At 47.9% G+C, this 22419-nt stretch overlaps 1 protein-coding gene across 2 annotated transcripts; it reads right to left on the reverse strand.

The window, feature by feature from the left end:
* Nucleotides 1–282: 282 nt before the first annotated feature.
* SMO (smoothened, frizzled class receptor) lies at nt 283–22419 on the reverse strand. 2 transcript variants are annotated; one of them, XM_072764081.1, is made up of 13 exons: nt 21813–22021; nt 9132–9248; nt 8265–8470; nt 7297–7506; nt 6873–7045; nt 6312–6531; nt 6091–6214; nt 4765–4857; nt 4219–4327; nt 3190–3375; nt 2611–2759; nt 2005–2139; nt 283–1783 (listed from the first exon to the last, which is right to left on the reverse strand). In XM_072764081.1, the coding sequence occupies exons 3-13, from the start codon at nt 8409–8411 to the stop codon at nt 1350–1352; spliced, it is 1980 nt and encodes a 659-aa protein (XP_072620182.1). In that variant the 5' UTR covers nt 8412–8470; nt 9132–9248; nt 21813–22021; the 3' UTR covers nt 283–1349. The 2 variants fall into 2 exon arrangements, with proteins under 2 accessions (XP_072620182.1, XP_025866659.2); XM_026010874.2 differs by lacking the exon at nt 9132–9248 and having other exon boundaries at nt 21813–22419.

Genomic DNA, 22419 nt, shown 5'->3' on the forward strand with positions numbered 1-22419 from the left:
CTAAGCTGACGTCAGCCTAAGATCTGTCAGTCCTGACCTCAATAGCACCAAGCCGTTGGCCTTTCAGAATAGCCTGAGGAGGAAGTGGGAGACGAATGAGATAAGGACCAAGCAAACAGGTCAAGGCCAGGGCCTATGGATATTATTTTATTTTATTAAGTAATCTCTATGCCCAACATGGGACTTAAACTCTTGACCCCCCGATGAAGGGTCACATGCTCTACTGCCTGAGCCAGGCAGGTGCCCCTCCCAAGGGCCTGTGGAAAAGAAGCACACCGAGAGTTTATACAAAAACCTTTTATTTACTGTTTGTATTTCTTCTCCCCAATCTGGAACCCAGCTAGCTCCTAAGGCTTCCTGCTGCCTGGTTCTTGAAATTGGGGCCTGGGGGACATAGTTAGGGGTTATGAGAGGTGGGGATCTCCTCACCCACCAGTTGCAGAAGTTGAAGGAAGCTTTCCTGCCTGGCTGAAGCTCCAGCAGCCTCCCAGGGCAGCCCCTCAAGTCAGAGGATCCATTCCCCCACAGGAAGGATGAGAGGAAGAGAGAACACGTGTCTCTCAGGGGCCCAGAGGCTCCCTATCACTTGCCGCTTCTACACCAGGCCAGGCTCCATAGCTGAACCAATCTCTCACCTGGAGATGGAGCCCAGCACCAAGGGGAGGGGTAGGGGTGGGATGGAACATGCCTCTGTTTTGGGTTCTGCTCAACAAACAGGAAACAGGAAGAGGTTGGCCTGGAGTGGGAAAGGGGAAGGACGGCACACAGGAGGGGTTACTGGCCTGGGGTCGGGCCAACTGGACACCTGTGGAGAGAGGTTAGAGCCCCTATGGGAATTGGCACTTCCAGCTCCACAACCACTGGGAAGAGAGAGAAGGGAGCCCTGTACCCATCTAGACAAAGGGCTAATGACACAATAAACACATTTGGTCTGAAAGTGCCAGGAAAGGGCAGCCAGTGCTATCTGCCAGGCCTGGGCCTGGCTGCCTCATTGGCTACCACAGCTCACTCTGGGTACTGTCACCCTTGCCTCCACCATCACTGCCCCCGCTCAAGCTCTGCATAGCCCGTGACTCTGCTGCAGGTGAATACTGCCAGCCAGACTCCAGCTGGCGGGGCAGAAACAAGGACCCCGAGCTCCAGGGCCCTTCCCTGGATGAGGCCTACCCGTGGAGATGTCAGGCCCTTTCCCACAGTCCCGCTGCCATGAGCCAGACAGAGAGAGCTCTCCTGGGAGGGCACTGCACCCTCAGGTTCTCCGGAAGACAGGGGAAGCACTCTCAGGGAGGATGAAGAACCTCAGAATGGTATTTGCTCCTCTTTCCTATCCCAGGTCCCGTTGTCCAGGCTCAGAAGTCTGAATCTGCATCCATGAGCTCTGCCTCCATCAGGTTGGTGCGGGAGTGAATGGGCCCCAGCCCCTGCCGGCAGCCCTGAGCCCAGGCCGTGGGAACTGGGGCGCTGGGCAGAAATGGATCCTGCAGGGAACTGGGCTCTGGACAGAAAGGGTTGGAGACCAGGGTCCAGGCTCTCTGTCGGCAGGATTCCCCAGCTCCCCAGGCACCTGCAGCCACCAAGCACTTCTGCCGCGGCAGCTGAGGCAGTCGAGGAACAGCGCTGGCTGCAGGGGCAGGGGCAGGGTGGTGAAGTTCAGGGGGTGGTGCCAGTGGGCACACCTCCTTCTTCCTCTTCCTCCGCTTCTTCTTCCGGCCCAGGCGCTTCTCCAGTTCTGGGGAGATCTCTGCCTCAACCAGCCACAGGTTGGCTTTTTCCTCTGGGGGCACTGATGGCAGGAGAGAGAACTTGAGTTTGGGATGCTGGCTCTGTCCATGCCACCCGTTCTCTCCTCGCACCCCTACTTTTGAGCTCTGGGACACAACTGTAGGTCTCTAGTGCTTCAGCCCTACACTCTAGACCCTCCAGGGCCTTTCCTTCCTCTCCCATCCCAAGAACCCCCAGCCTCCATGCCCCCCACCTTTCTACAGAAGCCTGACCCCCTTGTACCTGGAGTTGCCACAGGGGTGACAGACACATCCTGGGGCAGTATGGCTCCTCTCCGAGCCACCATCTTGGTGACATGTTGGGCCCAGGCAGAGGACACATCAGCAGAGGGCTCGTTGAGGTCAAAGGCCAAACCCGCTGTGGGGATGAAAGGAAAGGCTAAGGAATCATGACTGCCCAGTTCTTGGATGACGGCTCGTTCCTCACTTAGCACATCTACCTTCTCCCAGCAGCTCCCTCACCGTCCCCTGAGCCCAGAAGGCCCACCCAGGGTAATCATAGTGAGCTACCCAGTCCTTGTCTGAAGAGTAGGGCCTTGCTAGAGGTCTGAAAGCCAGTTCCTGGAACTGGAGAGGACAGAAGGAGGGAAAAGGAGATGAGACCAAAGTATCAGCAAGCAGACCCAGGGGCAGAAACAGTGCAGAGGAGCCAGGGATGGAGGGGGGACTGGAGAAAGTTGAGTGTGTGAGGAGAGGCCGGGGGCGGGGGTGGGGGTTATTCCTCCCAGCCTTCCAGACAGTCCACGTGTCCACACCAGCCTAGTGGGATGGGGCCCAGGTACTGTGGGTGCTGAGTGGCTCCCGTGGAGGAAAGGGGCCTGAAGCTCACCCACAGGCCCATCGTGGGAGACAGTGTGCATGCTGAAGGACAGTTCCTGGCCTGGGTTCTGCAGCAGCTCACGCCGCTTGGAGAAGGCCTTGGCGATCATTTTGCTCTTCTTGATGCGTTTGGGCTCATCATCACTCTGCCCAGTCAACCTGAGAGCAGAAGAGGTGGGGGAGGGGAGTGAAGGAGCAGCCACTTCCATCCAATCTTGTGAAAGACCAGTGACGACGCCATTCCCTCCACAACTTTGAGGAGTAGAGACCTCTGCAAAGAAGTGGGCCTAGAATTTGGGGCTCCTGTATGCTCAGTACTCAAATCACTCAAATCAGTCTACTCTTCTAAGAGACGCTGGCAGCAGCTGGCTCAGCACTTGATTGGTCCTCCCAAGGGCAGGAGGTGTCACCAGAGGGCAGTGGTGAGCCACAGAGGAGGCAGCTTTTAGGGATCTCAGCGCAGACCCTTAGAAAACTAGCCTACCCAAGAGTGCTGGGAGACTGCGGAGCCCACAACACCTATTGGTTGGGACATCAAGCTTGAGAAATGAAGGGCATAAGGTCAGATCCAGCTGGCTGCTGATCCCACCTGCACCAGGTGCGCCTCCAGATGAGCAGCGTGGCCTTAGTCCAGACCCAGGTGCTCATGGCAATGCCGGTTCCAAACATGGCAAACAGGTTGATCTTCTCCACCAGGAGGCTAGGGCGATTCTTGATTTCACAGTCAGGGATGGGCTTCTTGGTGGGCAGCCCGATGGTCACATTGGCCTGGCACCTATGGCGGGGGGCAGGTAGCAGACAGGTGAGGCTTTCTGGGTCTCTTGGGTGGGGACCCAAATAATCAACCCAAAGACTTTGGAAAGCGCTAAGCCCCCACAGCAATGATTCACAACCCCGGGTGCTCAGTAGAGTCATTTGGGACATTAGAGTTACTTTTAATAACTACTACTGTCTAGGTCACACCCCAGACAATGAAATCAAATCTCTGTGGGAGGACCAGGCATTAGTGTGGTTTAAAGCTTCCTGGACTGGAAGCTGAAGCCATTAAGGAAGAGCCTGAGGCAGTCAGGACAAGGACTGGTGTCCATTTTAATGAGCACTGTAACTGCTATTCCTGCCATCAGCAAGTGTGGCTCTTCTTTCAGCGGGTGAGCTACCTTACTCTCAGATTCATCCTCGTGGTGACACAAAAAAGCACAGACAAAGCTAGCAAGTATTAACAGGTTGTTAATCTATCATAGAGAGGTAACTGCTTCTGTGCAGGGCTCTATAATAAGCTCTGTAAAGAGTACGTTGAGAATTAGAGTGACTTCTATGGCCAACACAGAGTCGTCAGAGAAGCCCAAACACGAGAGAGCTTAACAGTTACAAACACCAGCCAGACAGTGGCTCATGCAGAGAGGAGGGCAGAGTGGAGCTAGGGTAGGAGAGCTGCTTGCCGTGTTTGCAAATTACAGAGCAAAGGACATCTCGGGCACCCAGAGCACAATGGGCAGTTTCACCTGCCATCGGAGGAGGACACCTGGCAGAGCCTTGCTGAACGGTAAAAGGGCTATCTCTGCAGTCCTGGCTCCAGCTCCTATGGCTGCTGCCCCCAAGCCCCAGGCCCTGTACTCACAGCACATAGTCCCGGAAGCTACGCTCCCACTCAGCCTGGTTGAAGAAGTCGTAGAAATGGCAGCTGAAGGTGATGAGCACAAAGCCAAAGGCCAGGAAGCCAAAAATGCCTGTGGAGGGCCAGGGTGGGACAGAACATTACCAATCCCAGGTGTGGAAGCAGCAGCAGGGACAAGGTATTTGCCCCAGTTAGGCCTGAAACATAGCTGAGTCTGGAGTAAATCCATGCTAGGCTCAGTTTGCTGTATTCTCCAAAAAAAGGCCCGAAGGGCACTTGAGACAACTGTGGGACAGGTGGCATGGGGAAGTAGTCTTGGCATGAATTTGAATTTTTCCGTCCAAGAAGGTCCCCTTTTGTGCTGGTACCACCATCACCACACACACACACACACGCACACACACAAAGCCTTGTCCTGATCCCATGGCTGCTAACTTGTGCCACTGACACTACTCTTCTAAGACCCTATCCTGCAGGTCCCATGGCCCCAGGAGGGTACAGTGGTGGGCTGGCCAGTACCTCAGGCCAAAGGCCTTGCGATCCACTCACCCAGGCGCAGCATGGTCTCATTGATCTTGCTGGCAGCCTTCTCACTCAGCAACCCAGGATGGTTGCTCTTGATGGAAAACAGAGTCATGACTCCTGAACAGAAGAGAGACCTCAGACATTAGTAGGGTGAGGCCACCCTCCCGGGAGGGATGGGTATAACAGGGAGTCCCCAGTCTGATTACTCCTATGCTTTAAAGCTTGAGGAACTGGAGACACTTGAGAAATGGAGCATAGTTGGTGGCAGATGTGCTGTGTACTGGAAGACTGGGGCAGAGCCCAGACAGACAGACAGATAAGGAGAGAGAGAAGGCGCCTTGGTCCTGGCCCCAGCTACCCCTAAATGAGGCAGCCAGGTCAAAGCTGTGCTGATGGAAAAGGCATAAAGAGATGCAAGAACAGTGCTATCCAATAGATATACAATGTCTGCCACATACAGACTCTCCAATTTTCTAGTAGCCACATTAAAAAAGTAAAAAGATGCAAGTGAAGCTAATTTCCATACATTTCATACACAATGTCATTGTTTATTTCATTATCATTTCAACATGTACTCCATATAACAAACTATTAATGAGGTAGTTTACTTTCTTTGGGCTCTGTATTGCAATACAATTTTATACTGATGACACATCCTAGTCTGGAGTCGTTTCAACACATGTGGCTAGAGGCCACCGTACAGGACAGCAAAGATACAAAACATAAATCAGAGGCCCGGAGACTGCCAAAAAGAGGTGGGCTGAACAGAAGGCTGACAGCACAGGAGGAGGAAACTGAAGTTTACAAAGAGAATGCAACAAAAATGAGCTAAGAAGACACGGAGGCTTACTGTGGAGGTGGTGGCTCCAGACGGGAAATCAGGGAACAACGAATCTGTGCGTGTTGTGGCAACTTGTGGGTGGAAAGCAGATGAGGAGCCAAGTTCCAAGAGATGGGGGGCATATATAAATTCAGGGTGCACACACACACACAACCGAAGGCCCGAGCTGGCTGCTGTGGACAGGCCAGTTTATTCACTGTATGAGTGCAGCTGGCCAAGGGCTGAGCCGGGGCTCAGGCTCTGCTCAACAGGCTGTGAGCTGTGGCTCAAGGCTCTGGAGAAAGGGCCTGCATTTCTCTGGCCAGCACAGAGGTGTTGCCCCACACCAGGTGCCATGACACTTTCTGCTGAGAGTGGGCACCTTCCACTTACCAGCAAGACCCTGTGTGAGCTGACTGAGGTCCTGCTGCGAAGGCAGCAGAAGCTGGCAGCTTCTAGCTCCCACTTACACAGAGCAGGCGCATGGCGCATTTTGTGGCCCAACTGGTGCTGGCCTGGTGCTCACTCACCTCGGATGAGGAAGTAACCTCCCACAATGAGCACCAGGCCAATGGGGGCCAGCACGAAGCCAGCACGGTATCGGTAGTTCTTGTAGCCAACAAAACAGATGCCGCTCACGGAGTCCCCATCCACCTGCGGTGGGAAGAAGGTGGGAGGGAGGGACAGAGTTGGTCACTGGCCCCCTTACCCAAGCCCGCTCCAGTCCCCAGGCCCCCACCAGTCACCATACCTGGGCCACAGCAAGAATTGCCACAGTAAGGACAAAGGGGAGTGACCACGTTAGCAGGTGGAAGTAGGAGGTCTTGCCAGAGAGAGGCTGGTAGGTGGTGCCCAGGGCTTTGAAGGAGGTGTGCCAGGCATAGGTGAGGACCACAAACCAGACGACACCAGCCATCAGGGCGTAGTACACGATGACAAAGATGATGACGCAGGACAGGGTCTCATTGGAGCTGTGCAGACATGTGAAGGGTCACCTGGGGAGGTCATTCTGTCCTCCCTTTATCAGCTCTCTCCACCTTGTCCCCAGACCCTTGGCTTCTAAGGTCTGGAGGTTCCCTAGGAGTCAGGGCTTAGGTACAAGACTCAGGTCAGATTTGAAGAGGGTGTGAAGGATGCCCCTTGGAGCAAATGCAAACATTCACGGCCCTAATGCTGCAAACTTTGGGCACAACAGGCAGAGCTGAATCCTACGCTCAAATGTCAGTTTCAATCCCCACCTGTCCCTTTTGTGGGAAACACACATTTCAACTTTCTGCCCCTCCCCTCATTTCGGGGTCCCCAAGACACCTACGTGGGCTCCCCAAGTCTCATGGTGCCATCTGCACGGCAGACAATCTCCCGGCGAGCGCCGTCCATAAACTGGGCCAACCAGCCAATGCTCCCCACAAAAAAACACGCGTTGACGTAGAAGAGAATGACAGCAGGGTAGCGATTCGAATTCCGCCAGTCGGCCACAAATGTGGCCTAGAAAAGATAAGTGGGGTCCATTCTATGAGGTTTGGGTGATTTTGCTGCCATGGATACCCTAGTCTGAACCCTAAACCCCTCTTATCCAGACCCTGTCCCAGGGACCCCACCAGGTCTTCCCCTCCTCACCTCCCTCTGCCCCAATAGCTGGGCCAACTGACAATCTACTTCCTTCCCACTTTCTAGGCTGCACGTTCTAGGCCCCCTTCCCCCTGACCCTTCCGCCCGCAGGCCTGCCATCGGCTGACCAGGGTGAAGAGTGTGCAGAGGCCTGTGACTGCCCCGAAGGCCGCGATGTAGCTGTGCATGTCCTGGTGCTCGGCTTCAGTGAACAGCGGGTTCTGGCACTGGATCCCACATCCCTCCACGTCCTCATACCAACTCTTGGGGTTGTCGGTCCGAACCAAGGGAGCCTCGCACTGGCCCGAACTGTTAAACTTGATGTTCTGCACCTCATTCTGGCACAAGGGAAGGGAAGAGGGCAGTGCAAAAGGGAGCAGGAGGCCCAGGGGCACCCTTGGTTTAATATGAGGCAGAGTGGTAGCATGGCGGAGTGCCAAGAGCCCAGGCTGGAGACAACCTTCCAGCGTTTGAATCTCAGCCCTACCACTCAATGACAAATTATATCAATAGCCTGGGGTGAATTATTCGACCTCTCTGTTATCTCACTTTCCCAACTCTAGGATAGCAGCTCCTACTTCATGGTGTGGTTTAAAGGTTAAATGAATAAATAGATGTAAACTGTTCCTATAGCATTTGGCAGGTAGTAAATAGTAATAACTAGCATGATTACTAATATTATTGCTGTTATTATTATTATTACTACTTGTGAGCTCTCCTTTACCACCAGAATGAGATCACACCCGTCTTGGTATCTCTAGTTGTTTTATGTGTGTGTGTCTTAATTCTCTAAATAAACTAAAAAAACCATAAACTGCTTGGCCAATGAGTTCCTGTCATCCATGACTCCCGAAACTCCCCAACACCTGGTAGAGTAGGTGCTCAAAAAATATTTGTTGAACAGCTGCCTTTTATAAATAAACAGATAATCCCTAATAGACTGGCCCAGTCAGTGAGTGTCAGTTTGGTTTTGTGGCTCATTGACCCCATGGCTGCAGATTTAGGTCTCCCAGGAGAGAAGCCTGTGGGGCTGCCCTGCTCCTGCCTCCTGTTGGACCCTGCCCTATGCCCAGGGCTTGCCCCTCAAAGCACTCACCGGGCAGCCCTCGGGGAAGTGGTCAGGGGTGCAGCGCAGGAAGTCAGGCCAGCCGCGCTCCCTCTCCACGATGGCGCAGGGGCCTCGGGTAGCCTGGCAGAGGGTGCGGCTAGGCAGCTCCACCCGGTCATTCTCGCACTTGGGCATGTACACAGCACAGAGTAGGGGCTGGATCACTGCCCAGCAGCGGGGGGCATTCCGGAGGCCTAGGGGGAGGCAACAGTGTGGGCACATTGCAGTGAAACCCCTCCTCATGCTGACTCAGTCACAGTCATTCCCAGGCCTAAGGCAAGTCTCTGCCACAATGCCAGGGCTGTCAGGCGCAGGGTTTCTCAACAGGGCATTTGGGCAGGATGAGTTTCTCAACAGGGCATTTGGGCAGTCTTGCCCAAATGAGTCTTCTCTAGGACTGTCCGCTAGAGTGTAGGGCTTTTAGCATCCCTAGACTCTTTCCACTAAGTGCCAACAGAACCCCTAAATGCTCCCCTTTGCCCTACTCCAGAGTTGGTGACTGGAAGAGGGCCTGAAGGGGAGCTTCTGGGATGCTGGTAATGCTCTAATTCTTGATCTGGCCGCAGTTACATGTATGTGTTCACCTTGTGAAAAGCAAGCCTGTGATCCATGCACTTTTCTGTATGTATTTGTGATTCCAGTTTTTTAAAAAAAACAGCCCCCATTTCCAAATGCCCTGCTGAGAACCCCAGGTTGACTTGCCTTTTACCTTGTCGGGGCATTCTTAAAACCTTTCAGAGGTCTCTTCTAGGGTAAAGGGAGGTTGTGGGATACCACCCCGTCCCCATCACAAAGCCCATGCACCAGAACCAGATGTTGCCCTTTGCCCAGACCCAGGATCCTTGACCCTCTTACCAAGCTGAAGTGAAACAGAGTACAGGGAGGAGCTTTAGAAGAAGTAGTCAGGGGAGCCAGGTACTCCAAAGCCAGAGGAGGAAACAGGAAATCAGATGGAGAGAAACAGAGGAGGTTCTGTCCAGTGCAGAAGGAGGAAACATGTTGTCAGCAAGACAGAAAGAGATGGAGATCTCCCAGCACCCCTGCCCCAACCCAGGGCCTCTACCCTGCTGCCCCAGTGGCTGGGCCCACCCAGCATTCTGCCCCCATTGTCACTCCCGAGTCATCCCTGCTTCGGAATACTTGTTCACCCAAGAAGTTATCTTAGGAGAAGCTTCTGAGGGATGGCCTGGGTGGCCCAGTGGTTGAGCGTCTGCCTTTGGCTCAGGGCATGATCCCAGGGTCCTGGGATCTAGTCCCACATTAGTTAGGCTCCCTGTGGGGAGCCTGCATCTCCCTCTGCCTGTGTCTCTGCCTCTGTGTGTGTGTGTATGTGGTGTGTGTGTCTCTCATGAATAAATAAATAAAATCTTAAAAAAAAAAAAAAGGTCTCACATTCTGAGGATGTGAGACCAAACTGGGTGACTGCCACATTGCCAAGCTACAGTGGTAGGGGCAGATACTTGTTCTTTTTTTGGGAAAGAGGCAATACAGTAGAATGATATGGGTCATGGGCATTACAATTAACCTCCCCGGGTTCAAACCTAGGCTCTACCATTTCCTGGCTGTTTGATTTCGGGCAGATTACCTTATGGCTAGCCTCAGTTTCTTCATCTGTGAAATAAGGATAATAGATTTACCCCGTGGAAATGTTGTGAAGAGTTAGATAATGCATTGAATGTGGTTAGCATGGTATCTGTCAGACAACAGGCACTCGGGAAATATTAGGTGTTATTACTCATCTGAAAGCTCTGACCACTCACAGCTCCCACTACCACAAAGCCTATTCCAGGGCACAGAGCAAGTTCCTGTCAAGAAGCAATGTCCTTGGGCAACTGTCCCCAGACCTGACCAAATCAGAATCATCTGGGGACCCCTATCATTCTAGTTGGAGAAAACCCCTCTTAAGAGTTCTGACCAAGTGGGTCCGGGTGGAGAACACAGCAGTGGTTGCCAGGGGGTAGGTAGGAGGATAATTTGCACACAAGGGAATAACATGAGAGAATATTTGGGTCTGAAGGGATTGTCACTATCTTGAGTGTAGCGGCTCGTTACATAACTATGTGTTTGTCTAAATTCATAGAATTGGGGCAGCCCCAGTGGCACAGTGGTTTAGCGCAGCCTGCAGCCCAGGGTGTGATCCTAGAGACCTTGGATCGGGTCCCACGTTGGGCTCTCTGCATGGAGCCTGCTTCTCCCTCTGCCTGTGTCTCTGACTCTCTCTCTCTCTCTGTGTCTCTATGAATAAATAAATAAAAAATATTAAAAAAATAAATTCATAGAATTGTACAACAAAGAAAAAAGTGAATGTTACTGGATGTTTACTGAACAATATATTTTAAATGGAGGAAGCTTACTAGAGTAAAATTTATTCCAGAGGAGCAGTAAGCAATTGATTAATAAAAATATCATTTTTCTGGATTTTGTGATATTTGCAATAATCAACTTCTAAAGATGTGGAATTTTGTTTTTTCTTTTCTCAATTTATTTTTTATATTATTTATTTATTTATTTGGCAGAGAGAGAGAGCAGAAGCAGGCAGAGGGAGAAGGAGAAGCAGACTCCCTGCAGTGCTCTATCCCAGGACCCCAGGATCATGATCTGAGCCAAAGGCAGAGACTTAACCAACTAAGCCACCCAGGTGTTTTTTTCTCATTTTAAATATTGTTTTGTACCTTAAAAATAAACTCCCCAAGGAAAAGACAGATTATTAAAGATATCTTAAAAGACAACTGAGAAACTATCTAGGGAAAAAAATGGATTCTTACTCCATTTCTTACATAAAAATAAATTCCAGAGGAATCAAAATAACTACATGAGTTTTAAAAATTAAGGTACCAGAAGAAAAGATGGGAAATGGTTTTTAAAATCTTGAAGTAGAGATGGCTTTTTGAAGTATGACACAAAACTCAGAAGCTACAAAATAAAAGATTTTATTTTTTTTAAATTTTTTTATTTATTTATGATAGTCACAGAGAGAGAGAGAGAGAGGCAGAGACATAGGCAGAGGGAGAAGCAGGCTCCATGCACCGGGAGCCTGATGTGGGATTCGATCCCGGGTCTCCAGGATCGCGCCCTGGGCCAAAGGCAGGCGCCAAACCGCTGCGCCACCCAGGGATCCCAAAATAAAAGATTTTAAAAGACTTCAGGAAAATAGATAAGTAGAGTAAAATACAAGATCATAAGAAAAGCAATACACTTAAGAAAAAAAATATATTTTAAAGATTTTATTTATTTACTCATGAGAGACTCATGAGAGAGAGAGAAAGAGAGGCAGAGACACAGGCAGAAGGAGAAGCAGGCTCCTTGCAGGGAGCCCAATGTGGGACTCGACACTGGGTCCCCAGGGTCATGCCCTAGGCTGAAAGCAGTGCTAAACCGCTGAGCCACCCCGGGTGCCCGAGAAAATATATTTCTGATACATTGGCAGGTAAAGAGCTAATTTCCTTATGTACATGAATCTCTTCCACATCAGTAAGAAATTCATAATCCAATAGAAAAATGGGCAAAAGACAAAGTTCAAATACAAATGACCTTTAAACACATAAAGAGACATTCAATCTCATTCTTTTTTTAAAAGATTTTATTTATTCATTTTAGAGAGAGAGAGTGCAAGTTGGAAGAGGGGCAGAGGGGGAGAGAGAGAGAGAGAGAGAGTGTGTGTGTGTGTGTGTGTGCGTGTGTGCGGACATCCCACAACCCTGAGATCACCACCTGAGTTGAAACCAAGAGTCAGACCATGAGTCCAAAGCTCAACCAACTCAGCCACCCCGGGTACCCGTTAACGTCACTCTTAATAAACTAAATGTGAAATAAAACTATAATGAGATAAAATTTTTTAACTTTCAGAGTGATAAAGATCAAAATAATTGAAAACGCTGTGTTGACAAGAATGTGGGTGAAACTGGCACTTATATATAATTTTAGTAAGAACAGACATTAGTAAACACTTGTGGAAACTGTTTGGCATGATCAAAATTTTATACTAGCGATCCCACTTCACATGTTTACAAAGATAATACATAAAATTATTCATTGCAGAACTGTAACAGCAAAAGAGGAGAAATTGCAGAATGCATAGCCATCAATAGGAGACCAGCCACATAAGATACCATATATCACTATAATGCAACACTACGCAAGGTTGAACCACTTGCAGTGAAATTGAACTACCTCCAGTGCATCTTGTTAAATGGATAGTTGAGTGAGAACAGCCCGAAGAGCAGACTACTACTGCTTTTCAGTAGCGGAGCAGACTTCTACTACTGGTTGTAGGAGGAAAAAGACTAAGGACGCATCTACATTTATACATATGTTGGCTATCTCTAAAAGGACACACAAAAACCAGTACTAGTGGTTGCCTCTAGGAAGGGGAAATGGGTGGCTGGAAGCAGAAGTGGAGGGGTTTAACTTTTGTTACTTTTGAATTTTGTACAGCTCGTACATACTACCTATTTTTTAGAAGTAATTAAGCTTAAAAAATAAATATGTCAACCATAGAGTTGGGGGAAGCTCTCTAGAGAAGAGAAGGGGACAGAATTGTAGACAGGAAGAAAGGGGGACAGCCTGGATGGCTCAGCGGTTTAGCGCCTGCCTTTGGCCCAGGGCATGATCCTGGAGACCCAGGATTGAGTCCCACATCGGGCTCCCTGTATGGAGCCCACCTTTGTCTCTGCCTCTGTCTCTCACAAACAAATAAATAAAATTTTAAAAAATAAAAATAAAATAAAATTTTAAAAAAAGGAAGAAAGGGACATCAATGTTATCCATTGTTTTATTTCTTTCATTTTATTAAAAACATGAAACAGAAAAAATAAAGACACAGATGTTCTATTAATCTTGGCATTTTTTTATATTCATAGACTTCTTAAATATTTGCCACAATTTAAACTTTAAAAATGACTTTTTGTGTGGTTCTGATGATCAGTCAGGTTGAAAACCATTGTTCTGAGATTGGCTTAACATTAGGAAATTCAATCAATGCAATTTACCACACTAACAGATTAAAGAAGAAAAAAGATCATATGATCATATCAGTAGATGCAGAAGTAGTCGATAGAGTTCAACATGATAAAAAGAATAGGCAAATTAGGAATAAAAGAACACTTTTTTTTTTTTTAAGATTTTATTTATTCATGAGAGACACAAAGAGAGAGGCAGAGATATAGACAGAGGGAGAAGCAGGCTCCCTACAGTGAGCCCGGTGTGGGACTGGATCCCAGGACCCCAGGATCACACCCTGGGCTGAAGGCAGATGTTCAACGACTGAGCCACCCAGGTGCCCCAAAAGAACACTTTCTTAATCTGATAAAATGTAACTACAAGAAACCTATGCCAAACATCATAGTAATGGTGAAAGATGGGAACATTTTATTTATTTAGTTAGTTTTGTAAAGATTTTATTTATTTATTTATTAATGAGAGAGAGAGAGGCAGAGGGAGAAGCAGGTGGGACTCCATCCCGACCCCAGGATCACGCCCTGGGCTGAAGGCAGACACTCAATGGCTGAGCCACCCAGGCATCAGAGATGGGAAAACTTTAGAATACAGATATGAGGTCAGAGATAAGGAATGCTGCTACTTTCATCACTTGTATTAAACAATGCACTGGACATCTTAAGTAGTGCATTAAGCCAATAAAGACTAAAAGGCACGCGGCTTGAAAAGAGAGACACAAAACTCATTATTCACAAATGAGATGGCTATGTGTATAGGATAAATTTAGCTAGTTTACTGGGTTCAAAATCAATTGTATTTCTATATGCCAGCAACAAACAAAATGAAATATTAAAGGAACTATTTAGAATAGTATTTTAAAAACCAAGTACCTAGGGGAATCCCCGGGTGGCTCAGCGGTTGAGGGCCTGCCTTCGGCCCAGGGCATGATCCTGGTGACCCAGGATCAAGTCCCACATCGGGCTCCCTTCATGGAGCCTGCTTCTCCTTCTGCCTGTGTCTCTGCCTCTCTCTGTGTCTCTCATGAATAAAAAAATAAAAATCTTAAAAAAAAAAAAAAAAGGAAACTTCTGGCCTTCTAATGATGAAGAGTCACAATTAAAAAAAAAATAAAAATTTGAGAAAATGAAAAAAGATCTAAATAGAAATATATAATGAAATGATTGGAAGACTAAGTATTGTAAAGATGTCTTTTTTCCAAATTAGTCTGTATATTCAATGTAACCCCCATCAAAATTACCAATAATTATTTTTTAATTAATTAATTTATTTATTCATGAGAGACAGAGAAAGGCAGAGACATATGCAGAAGGAAAGCAGGCTTCCCACAGGGAGCCTGGTGTGGGACTCGATCTCAGAATCTCGGGATCATGCCCTGAGCTAAAGGCAGATGCTCAACCACTGAACCACCCCGGTGCCCCCAAATATTTTTTTTTCCCCCAAATATTTTTATATTAAAACACAAAGGGTCAAGAATAGTCCAGACTCTATTAAATACTGCTGTACCATAAATGCTATAAGCATTATAAGAATGGTAGAGGGGACGCCTGGGTGGCTCAGCGGTTGAGCACCTGCCTTCGGCCCAGGGCCTGACCCTGGAGACGCAGGATCGAGTCCCGCATCGGGCTCCCTGCTTGGAGCTTCTCCCTGTGTTTCTGCCTCTCTCTCTCCCTCATGAATAAATAAATAAAATCTTTGAAAAAAAAAAATAATGGTAGAGGTTCTTGACTTGAAACTCAAAAAGGATTCTTAGAGAGAATTTAGGGGTCTGTGAACTTGAATGAGAAAAAAATTACATCAAATAGAAATTTAGCCCTTCCTTCAATTATGGGTGTAAGCCACATACTATGTTATCAGTATTGTGTTTTTGTCATGAATGGAAATTAGATATTTTTATTATAGATATCTCAAAATATTGTTATTGTTCATCTCTACCTTGATATTATGGTGGTTATTATACACATAGTACATCTTACTTAGTTTATCAGTAAAGAAGCACATATATGTTAGATCACAAAATTGTTTTAATATGTTTGATAATTATATTTCAATAGAAATCATTTCCTTTGTACCTATATTCTCCTTTTTAATCCTATGTGTTTTACCTTATAAATTTAAAAATATGATACTGAGAAAGGGCACAGAGGTTTTATCAGACTGCCAAAGAGGTTCATAGCTCAAAGAAGGTGAAGAACCATGCCATAAAGATATGATAATTAAGATGGCACATATTGGCAAAGGATAGACAAAATAGAACTATGGAACAGAATAAAGATCCCAGAAACAAATAGATATTTGGACAATTTGATTTATGGCAGAAGAGTGGAGAAGGGATATTCTTTTTAACAAATAATGTTGAGGGCGCCTGGGAGGCTCAGTGGTTGAGCATCTGCCTTTGGCTCAGGGCATGATGCTGGGGTCCTGGGACCGAGTCCCCAGCCTCCCCGCAGAGAGCCTGCTTCTCCCTCTGCCTATGTCTCTGTCTCTCTCTCTATGTCTCTGCCCGCCCCTCTCTGTCGCTCAAGAATAAATAAATAAAATCTAAAAAAAACAAAAACAAAAAACAAATTATGTTGAAACTAAATGAAATATAAATGAAACTAGTAAATTGTATGTCTAAATTGAAAGAAAAATCTAAAAAAGTTTTGAGAAGATAACATGAGAATAAGTTCAGACTTTATGTTATGAAAGGACATTTTTAAAAGATTTATTTATTTATTTATTTGCAAGACAGAGTGTGAGCAAGAGTGGGGGTAGGGAGAGAGAGAGAAGGAAAGCATACTCTCTGCTAAGCAGGGAGCCCCCTGCAAGGAGATCTCAGGATCCTGAGATCATGACCTGAGCCAAAACCAAGACTAGGATGCTTAACTGACTAAGGCACCCAGGTACTCCATGAAAGGACTTTTTTTTAAAAAAAGGTTTTATTTGTTTTTTCATGAGAGACATAGAGAGAGAGAGAGAGAGTCAGAGACACAGGCAGAGGGAGAAGCAGGCTCCATGCAGGGAGCCTGCCGTGGGACTCAATCCCTGGTCTCCAGGATCACGCCCTGGGCTGAAGGCGGTGCTAAACCACTGAGCCACCCGGGCTACCCAATGAAAGGACTTTTTAAAATAAGACAATAAGTACTAATCAGAAAAAGCTTTATCAATGACTTTTTTTTTTTAATCAACGACTATCTTAAAGCTCAGAACTTCTGTTAACAGATGACACAAAGGAAATTAAAAGGCAAGGCACAGAAAATATTTTCAACTCATACAACCAATGAAGAATTCCTGTCCAGCATAAAGAAAGAACTCTTAGAAATCTTATGAGAGTGACAGCCCTATAGAAAAATGGGCCAAAGATGCGAACAGAGACTTCATAAAAGAAGAAATCCAAATGGCCAATAAACATTTGAAATGGTGCTTAACCCCATTAGTTATCAGGGAAATGCAAATTAAAACCACAAATACATACCACATTATATCCACCAGATTGGCAAAAAGGTAAAAGGCTGACACCACCAATAATCAAGAATCATGTGGAGTGATGGTGACTCCTCTACAAGATAAGTGGGGAATCTAAGGTGGTATAACCACTTTGGAAAACTGTTTCGTATTACCCAGTAAAGCTGAAGGTAGAGACAGCTGAGTGGCTCAGTGGTTGAGTGTCTGCCTTTGCCTCAGGTTGTGATCCTGGGGTCCTGGGACTGAGTCCCACATCAGGCTCCCTGTGGGGAGCCTACTTCTCCCTCTGCCTAGGTCTCTGCTTCTCTCTGTGTATCTCTCATGAATAAATAAATAAAATCTTAAAAAAAAAAAAAAAGCTGGGGTTTCCTGGGTGGCTCAGTGGTTTAGCACCTGCCTTTGGCCCAGGGCATGATCCTGGAGTCCTAGGATCAAGTCCCACATCTGGCTCCCTGCATGGAGCCTGCTTCTCCCTCTGCCTGTGTCTCTGCCTCACTCTCTCTCTCTGTGTCTCTCATGAATAAATAAAATCTTAAAAAAAAAAAAAAAAAAAAAAAGAAGCTGAACATATGCATAACCTACTGTTTGGTGATCCCATTCCTCTAAGTAGGTACCTAGGGAAATTTGACCCAGGTGCACCAGGATATACATAGAAGAATACTCACAGCAATGGTATTCACAGTGGCCAAAAACTGAGGACAGCTTAAATGTTTAATAACAACAAGACAGATTAGTAAATTGTGATATATTCTACAATGGAATACTGTGTGACAATGAAAAAAAAAAAAAAAGAGCTGCAATAACATGGATGAATCTTACAAAAGAAATAACAAAAGAAGCCAGACACAAAAGACATAAAAGAATATACATCTTGTGATTTGTATAAAGCTCAAAAACATTCAAAACCTAAATATCCTGATTAGGGATTCCAAAACTAGATGATAAAGCTATAGAAGAGAAAGGAAATGATAATCAAAAATATTAGGGTAGTGGGTACTTCTAGAAGAGAAGGGAGGGAAATATGATTGAAAAAGACAAAGGAGGGATCCCATGATCTAGCTCTTGACTCAGGTGTCACTTTATAATTATTTGGTTTTGTTTTTGTTTTAAGATTTTATTTATTTATTCATGAGAGACAGAGAGAGAGAGAGAGAGAGACAGAGAGAGAGAGAGAGAGAGAGAGAAGCAGAGACACAGGCAGAGGGAGAAGCAGGCTCCATGCAGGGAGCCTGACATGGGACTCGATCCTGGATCTCCAGAATCACGCCCTGGGCTGCAGGCGGCGCCAAACTGCTGCACCACCGGGGCTGCCCAATTATTTGTTATTTAATACCTCTTTGTTTTATGCAGTTTCTGTATGCATGTGGCATAGCACAATTAAAGTTAAAAATCTTGTGGTACCTGCCTGGCTGAGTCGAGGATCGTGCAACTCTTGATCTTGGGGTTGTGGGTTCAAGCCCCATGTTGGGTGTAGAGATTACTTAAAAATAAAATCTTTTTTTTTTTTTTTTAAATCTTTTTTTTTTTTAAGATTTTATTTATTTATTCATGAGACACACAGAGAGGCAGGGACACAGGCAGAGAGAGAAGCAGGCTCCCTGCAGGGAGCCCAATGTAGGACTCGATCCCAGGACCTCAGGATCACAATCTGAGCCAAAGGCAGATGCTCAACCACTGAGCCACCCAGGTGCCCCAAAAATAAAATCTTTAAAAATAAATAAATTAAAAAGTCAAAAATCTAAAGCAAAAATGAAAACTTGGGCCCATAGATGCTTTCCTCTATTTCCATACTTTCCATATATATATATGGAAAGTATGAATATATATATATCTTAACTGATTCTCATCATCATCAGCCAGGTTTGGGAACAGCTCTAGGGGAATTCTTTCTGATCTGCCCCTGCAAACAACCCACCACCATCACCAACATCCTTCCTCTCATTGCTCAACCAGATGTCGGAGAGGAAAAGAGAAATTCCTCCCAGCTTCTCCGGCTCTTTTCTACTGGCAGCCTCCGGCTGGGTGACAAGGCCACACATCACTGTGCACACACAGAGCACAGCAATGGTCAAAGAGGCTACGTGCTGGTTGTCAGGGACTTATTTCCCTCACCAGCCACAGGTCTCTGCTTTCTCAGCCCATTTACCAAACCAGATTTGGCCCAAGGTGGACTGTGGCCTGGATATTATGTTTGTCTGGTCAGCTTGGAATGCCTAAGAAGAGACCTGTCAAGCTATCCTGGGGGAAAGATGCTGAGTGCCTGAAAAGGCCCAAGTCCAGAGAGTTGAAAGATACAGGAGGACCTGAGTTCTATACAGATCTAGAAAGCAGTCCAACCTGAGCTAGCAACTTCCTCACTCAGTGGCATACTTCCAAAGGCTCAGCAGTCAAGGATAAGGAAACACAGAGTGACCACTCTCTTCAGCAACTCCTATTCCAAATCTGCTGGTAATCTCCACATAGATGTTCGTTGAGCATCTCTAATTCACACGCCTAACTGAATCCATGCTTTCTTCCTCTTTCAAGATTTTATTTATTTATTTTTATTTTAAAAAAAGATTTTATTTATTTATTCATGACAGACACAGAGAGAGAGAGGGAGAGGCAGAGACACAGGCTCCATGCAGGCGGTCCGACATAGGACTCGATCCCGGGTCTCCAGGATCATACCTCGGGTTGAAGGCGGTGCTAAACTGCTGGGCCACTGGGGCTGCCCAAATTTTATTTATTTATTAATGAGAGACACAGAGAGAGACAGGCAGAGACACAGGCAGAGGGAGAAGCAGCCTCCATGCAGAGAGCCTGATGTGGGACTCGATCCTGGGACTCCGGGATCACACCCTAAACTGAAGGCCGACGCTTAACCGCTGAGCCACCCAGGTGTCCCCATGTTTTCTTCCTAAACCTTCTCCTCCAGCATTCCCAGCTTAGTGAAAGGGAATGATACCACCTTCCCTGCAAGCCTGAATCCTAGGTCCTCCTGCTCACTCATGCCTTGCATCCAACTCATTGGCAAGTCTTACTGGTTCTAACTTGGATTTCTGGCACCTGTCCACTTCCTCCAGCCTATCACCTGATCATCTCTCACCTGGACCTCCACCTCCATCATATCTCACCTAGACTACTTCAATCATTCCCTAAGCAAGCAACCAGGCTCCAGGCCATTCCTCCTTCCATGGCTTCTTCACACAATACTCAAAGAGATCTTTCTAAAATGCAAATATGATTACATCTCTCCCTTGCTCAAATGCTTTCAGTGGCTCCTTATTATCTTCTGGATAACATCCAAACTTCTTAATACGAGGTAGGAATTCCTTTACTCTCTAACACTCTAGGTCTTACCTCTTATAATTCTATCCCTCTAGATTTTATGCTTTGATCCAGCTCAGCTAAAATTCTTGCACTCTTCTTTAAAAGTACCAAGTCCTCTCACCTCCTCACCTTTGATGCTGTCTCCTCTTCCTATTCCTTCCCATTCAACCTTTCCTTGGCTCAGCTAATTCCTGCTTATTTCTCAGGTCATAGGTGAAAGGTCAGTTCCTCTGGGGAGGGTCTCCCTTGCTCCCCAAAGTCTTTTGTGTTCCTTCAGCACCCTACTCTGTCACAATACCTCTTACGGGAACTGCTAAAGCTGTCTGTGGTCTTCCCTTGATGGCAGGGATCATGTCTGTATTCCTTGTCTTTATATGTCCCAGAACCTGATCCAGGATAACATGTAGCAAGCAACCAATGCCTAATTTAACGACTGAGCAGATGGCTGGGTACTCAGAACTCTGAGGCTTTAAAACAAACAAACAAACAAACAAACAAGTGTCTACCTTCAAAAGTTTACAGATGAAGACCACCTAGATCATCTTCATCTTTCACCCACGAAAACACCTCCAAGAGCCAGGTGACACTGACCATTTAGTGATACCAGGCCTGGAATTATATGGCTTTGTCCAACATCCAGCAATGACTCTAAGAACTCTAGTGGACAAGTTGACAATGACAGGCCTGCAGCCTAAATACACTTCCTCCTTCAGGATCATCACTAGCCCCCAGGGCAGAACCAAGATGGATGTAGGGCACCCAAGCTTGTCAAAAGAAGAAGTTGCCAAGCTGGCTCCTGACTTTTGGTTTTCTTTTTCAAGGACAGTTTTGGAATCACACGGACTAGAAGCAAGCGATGACAAGACCAGTCAGTTCTCTTCTCCGAGTCCCTTAAGGCCCCCAATCCAGAAGAGTGACAAGTGGCGAGAGAATCCACTCCCCACTGCTAAGGAAGAGTTTGTTTGGGTTCAGTCTGCAGTTTTTCAGGCCTGGCCATAATCCTATCCTGAGGTGAGGGCTCTGGGATTTCAAACCACTAAGAAAGTACCCACAGACTCTCAACATCATAGACTTAAGTGTCCTTCTGCAGCTCTGACCAGCCTGAGGACCCAAACTTCCAAAGAATATACAATTAATCCTTAGAATAGTCTCATTCCGTCACAACCTCAGACAAGGATTAGAGTCCCCATTTTTCAGATGAGGAAACAGTGAAATCTCCTGCGAGAAAGCAAGACGAGATCACTGGACTTCCTGTTTCCCAAAACAAGATTTCTGGAAATTTCTGGCTAACTTTTAATTACTCAACAGCAGGGGGTTTCGTATCCGTCACAAATTTCACTCAATTCTTCCCCCCCACCCTCTCCCTCAATGCCTAAATCTTCTCCGGGATCTTTACTTTTTTCCTCTCCAACTCGACTTGCCGGTTGGCTTCTTTTCCAAGATCTAAACACCTCCTTGAATCCCCAAGGACCCCGCTTCCAGAGCAGTACTTAGGTGGAGCAGCCCCATTTCTTAAAAAACCTCCTTCCCCGTGGCTCTGAACCCCCTCCTCACGGGCCCCTCATTCCTCCCATTCTCTGCGCACCCACCCCGCTCAGGCCTTTTGTGACCGGCTCCCTCCACCGCCTCGCCCCCCCCCCCCCCCCCGAGGGTCCCATCCCGCTTACGGCAGGACCCCGAGTTGCAGACTGCGTTCCTCCAACTCTCCCGGGTGCAGCGCCCGCCCTCGCCAAAGCTCAGGCCCGAGCCTGTTCTTTCCAGGAGTCCCGCATCCCACCCCCGTAGCCCCGGCTCCGGCTCCGGCTCCGGCTCCCGCGCGCTTACCCGACCAGAGCACCAGCTTGCCGTGCGCTTCTTCCTGGGAGTCCGAGTCCCCGGCCAGCAGCGTGGAGGTGGCCGCGTAGGGCAGCGCCGAGCCCAGGCACACGTTGTAGCGCAGCGGCTCGCAGGGGGCTGCGCGGCCGCAGTGGCTCAGCAGCGGCGGAGGGCCGGTCACCGCCGCGCTCCTTCTCGCGCTCCCGCCCGCGCTCCGCGGCCCAGGCCCCGTCGCGTTCCCGCTCAAGGCCGCCCCCCGGCCCGGGCCCCCCAGCAGCAGCAGCAGCAGCCCCAGGAGCAGGATCTCGGGCCCCCGTGCGAGGCGGGCAGCGGCCATGGCTAAACCCGCCAACTCAGCAGAAGCCCCGGCGTCCCCGCCCGCTCCCCGGAGCCCCCCGGCCGCACGCGCAACCCTTGGGGCCGCGGAGGTGGCTCAGGCGACCTGCGCGCCCCGCGGGGCCGGGGCCGGGCCCCCTCGGACGCTCCGCGCGCCGCGGGCCCTCGGCGCCCAACTTCGCAAACTTTGGACCCGGGGGCCCATGTTGGGCGGCGGAGGCCCCGGCCGGGATGCACCCCCCTCTACTCTTTCTCCTGGCAATCCAGTTGTCTTCAGCCC

This window comes from Vulpes vulpes, chromosome 7, assembly GCF_048418805.1.
Source record: "Vulpes vulpes isolate BD-2025 chromosome 7, VulVul3, whole genome shotgun sequence".
Lineage (NCBI taxonomy): Eukaryota > Metazoa > Chordata > Mammalia > Carnivora > Canidae > Vulpes > Vulpes vulpes.

What these genes read in the sequence shown, in the direction of transcription:
- SMO (XM_026010874.2), bottom strand. Translation starts at nt 22,140, where the DNA reads ATGGCCGCTGCCCGCCTCGCACGGGGGCCCGAGATCCTGCTCCTGGGG. An exon ending in ACTTCCCCGAGGGCTGCCCG is followed by an intron (nt 7,507 to 8,264) that starts GTGAGTGCTTTG and finishes CCCTTGTGCCAG; the next exon opens with AATGAGGTGCAGAACATCAA. An exon ending in CTCCCACGATGGGCCTGTGG is followed by an intron (nt 2,140 to 2,610) that starts GTGAGCTTCAGG and finishes TCATCCCCACAG; the next exon opens with CGGGTTTGGCCTTTGACCTC.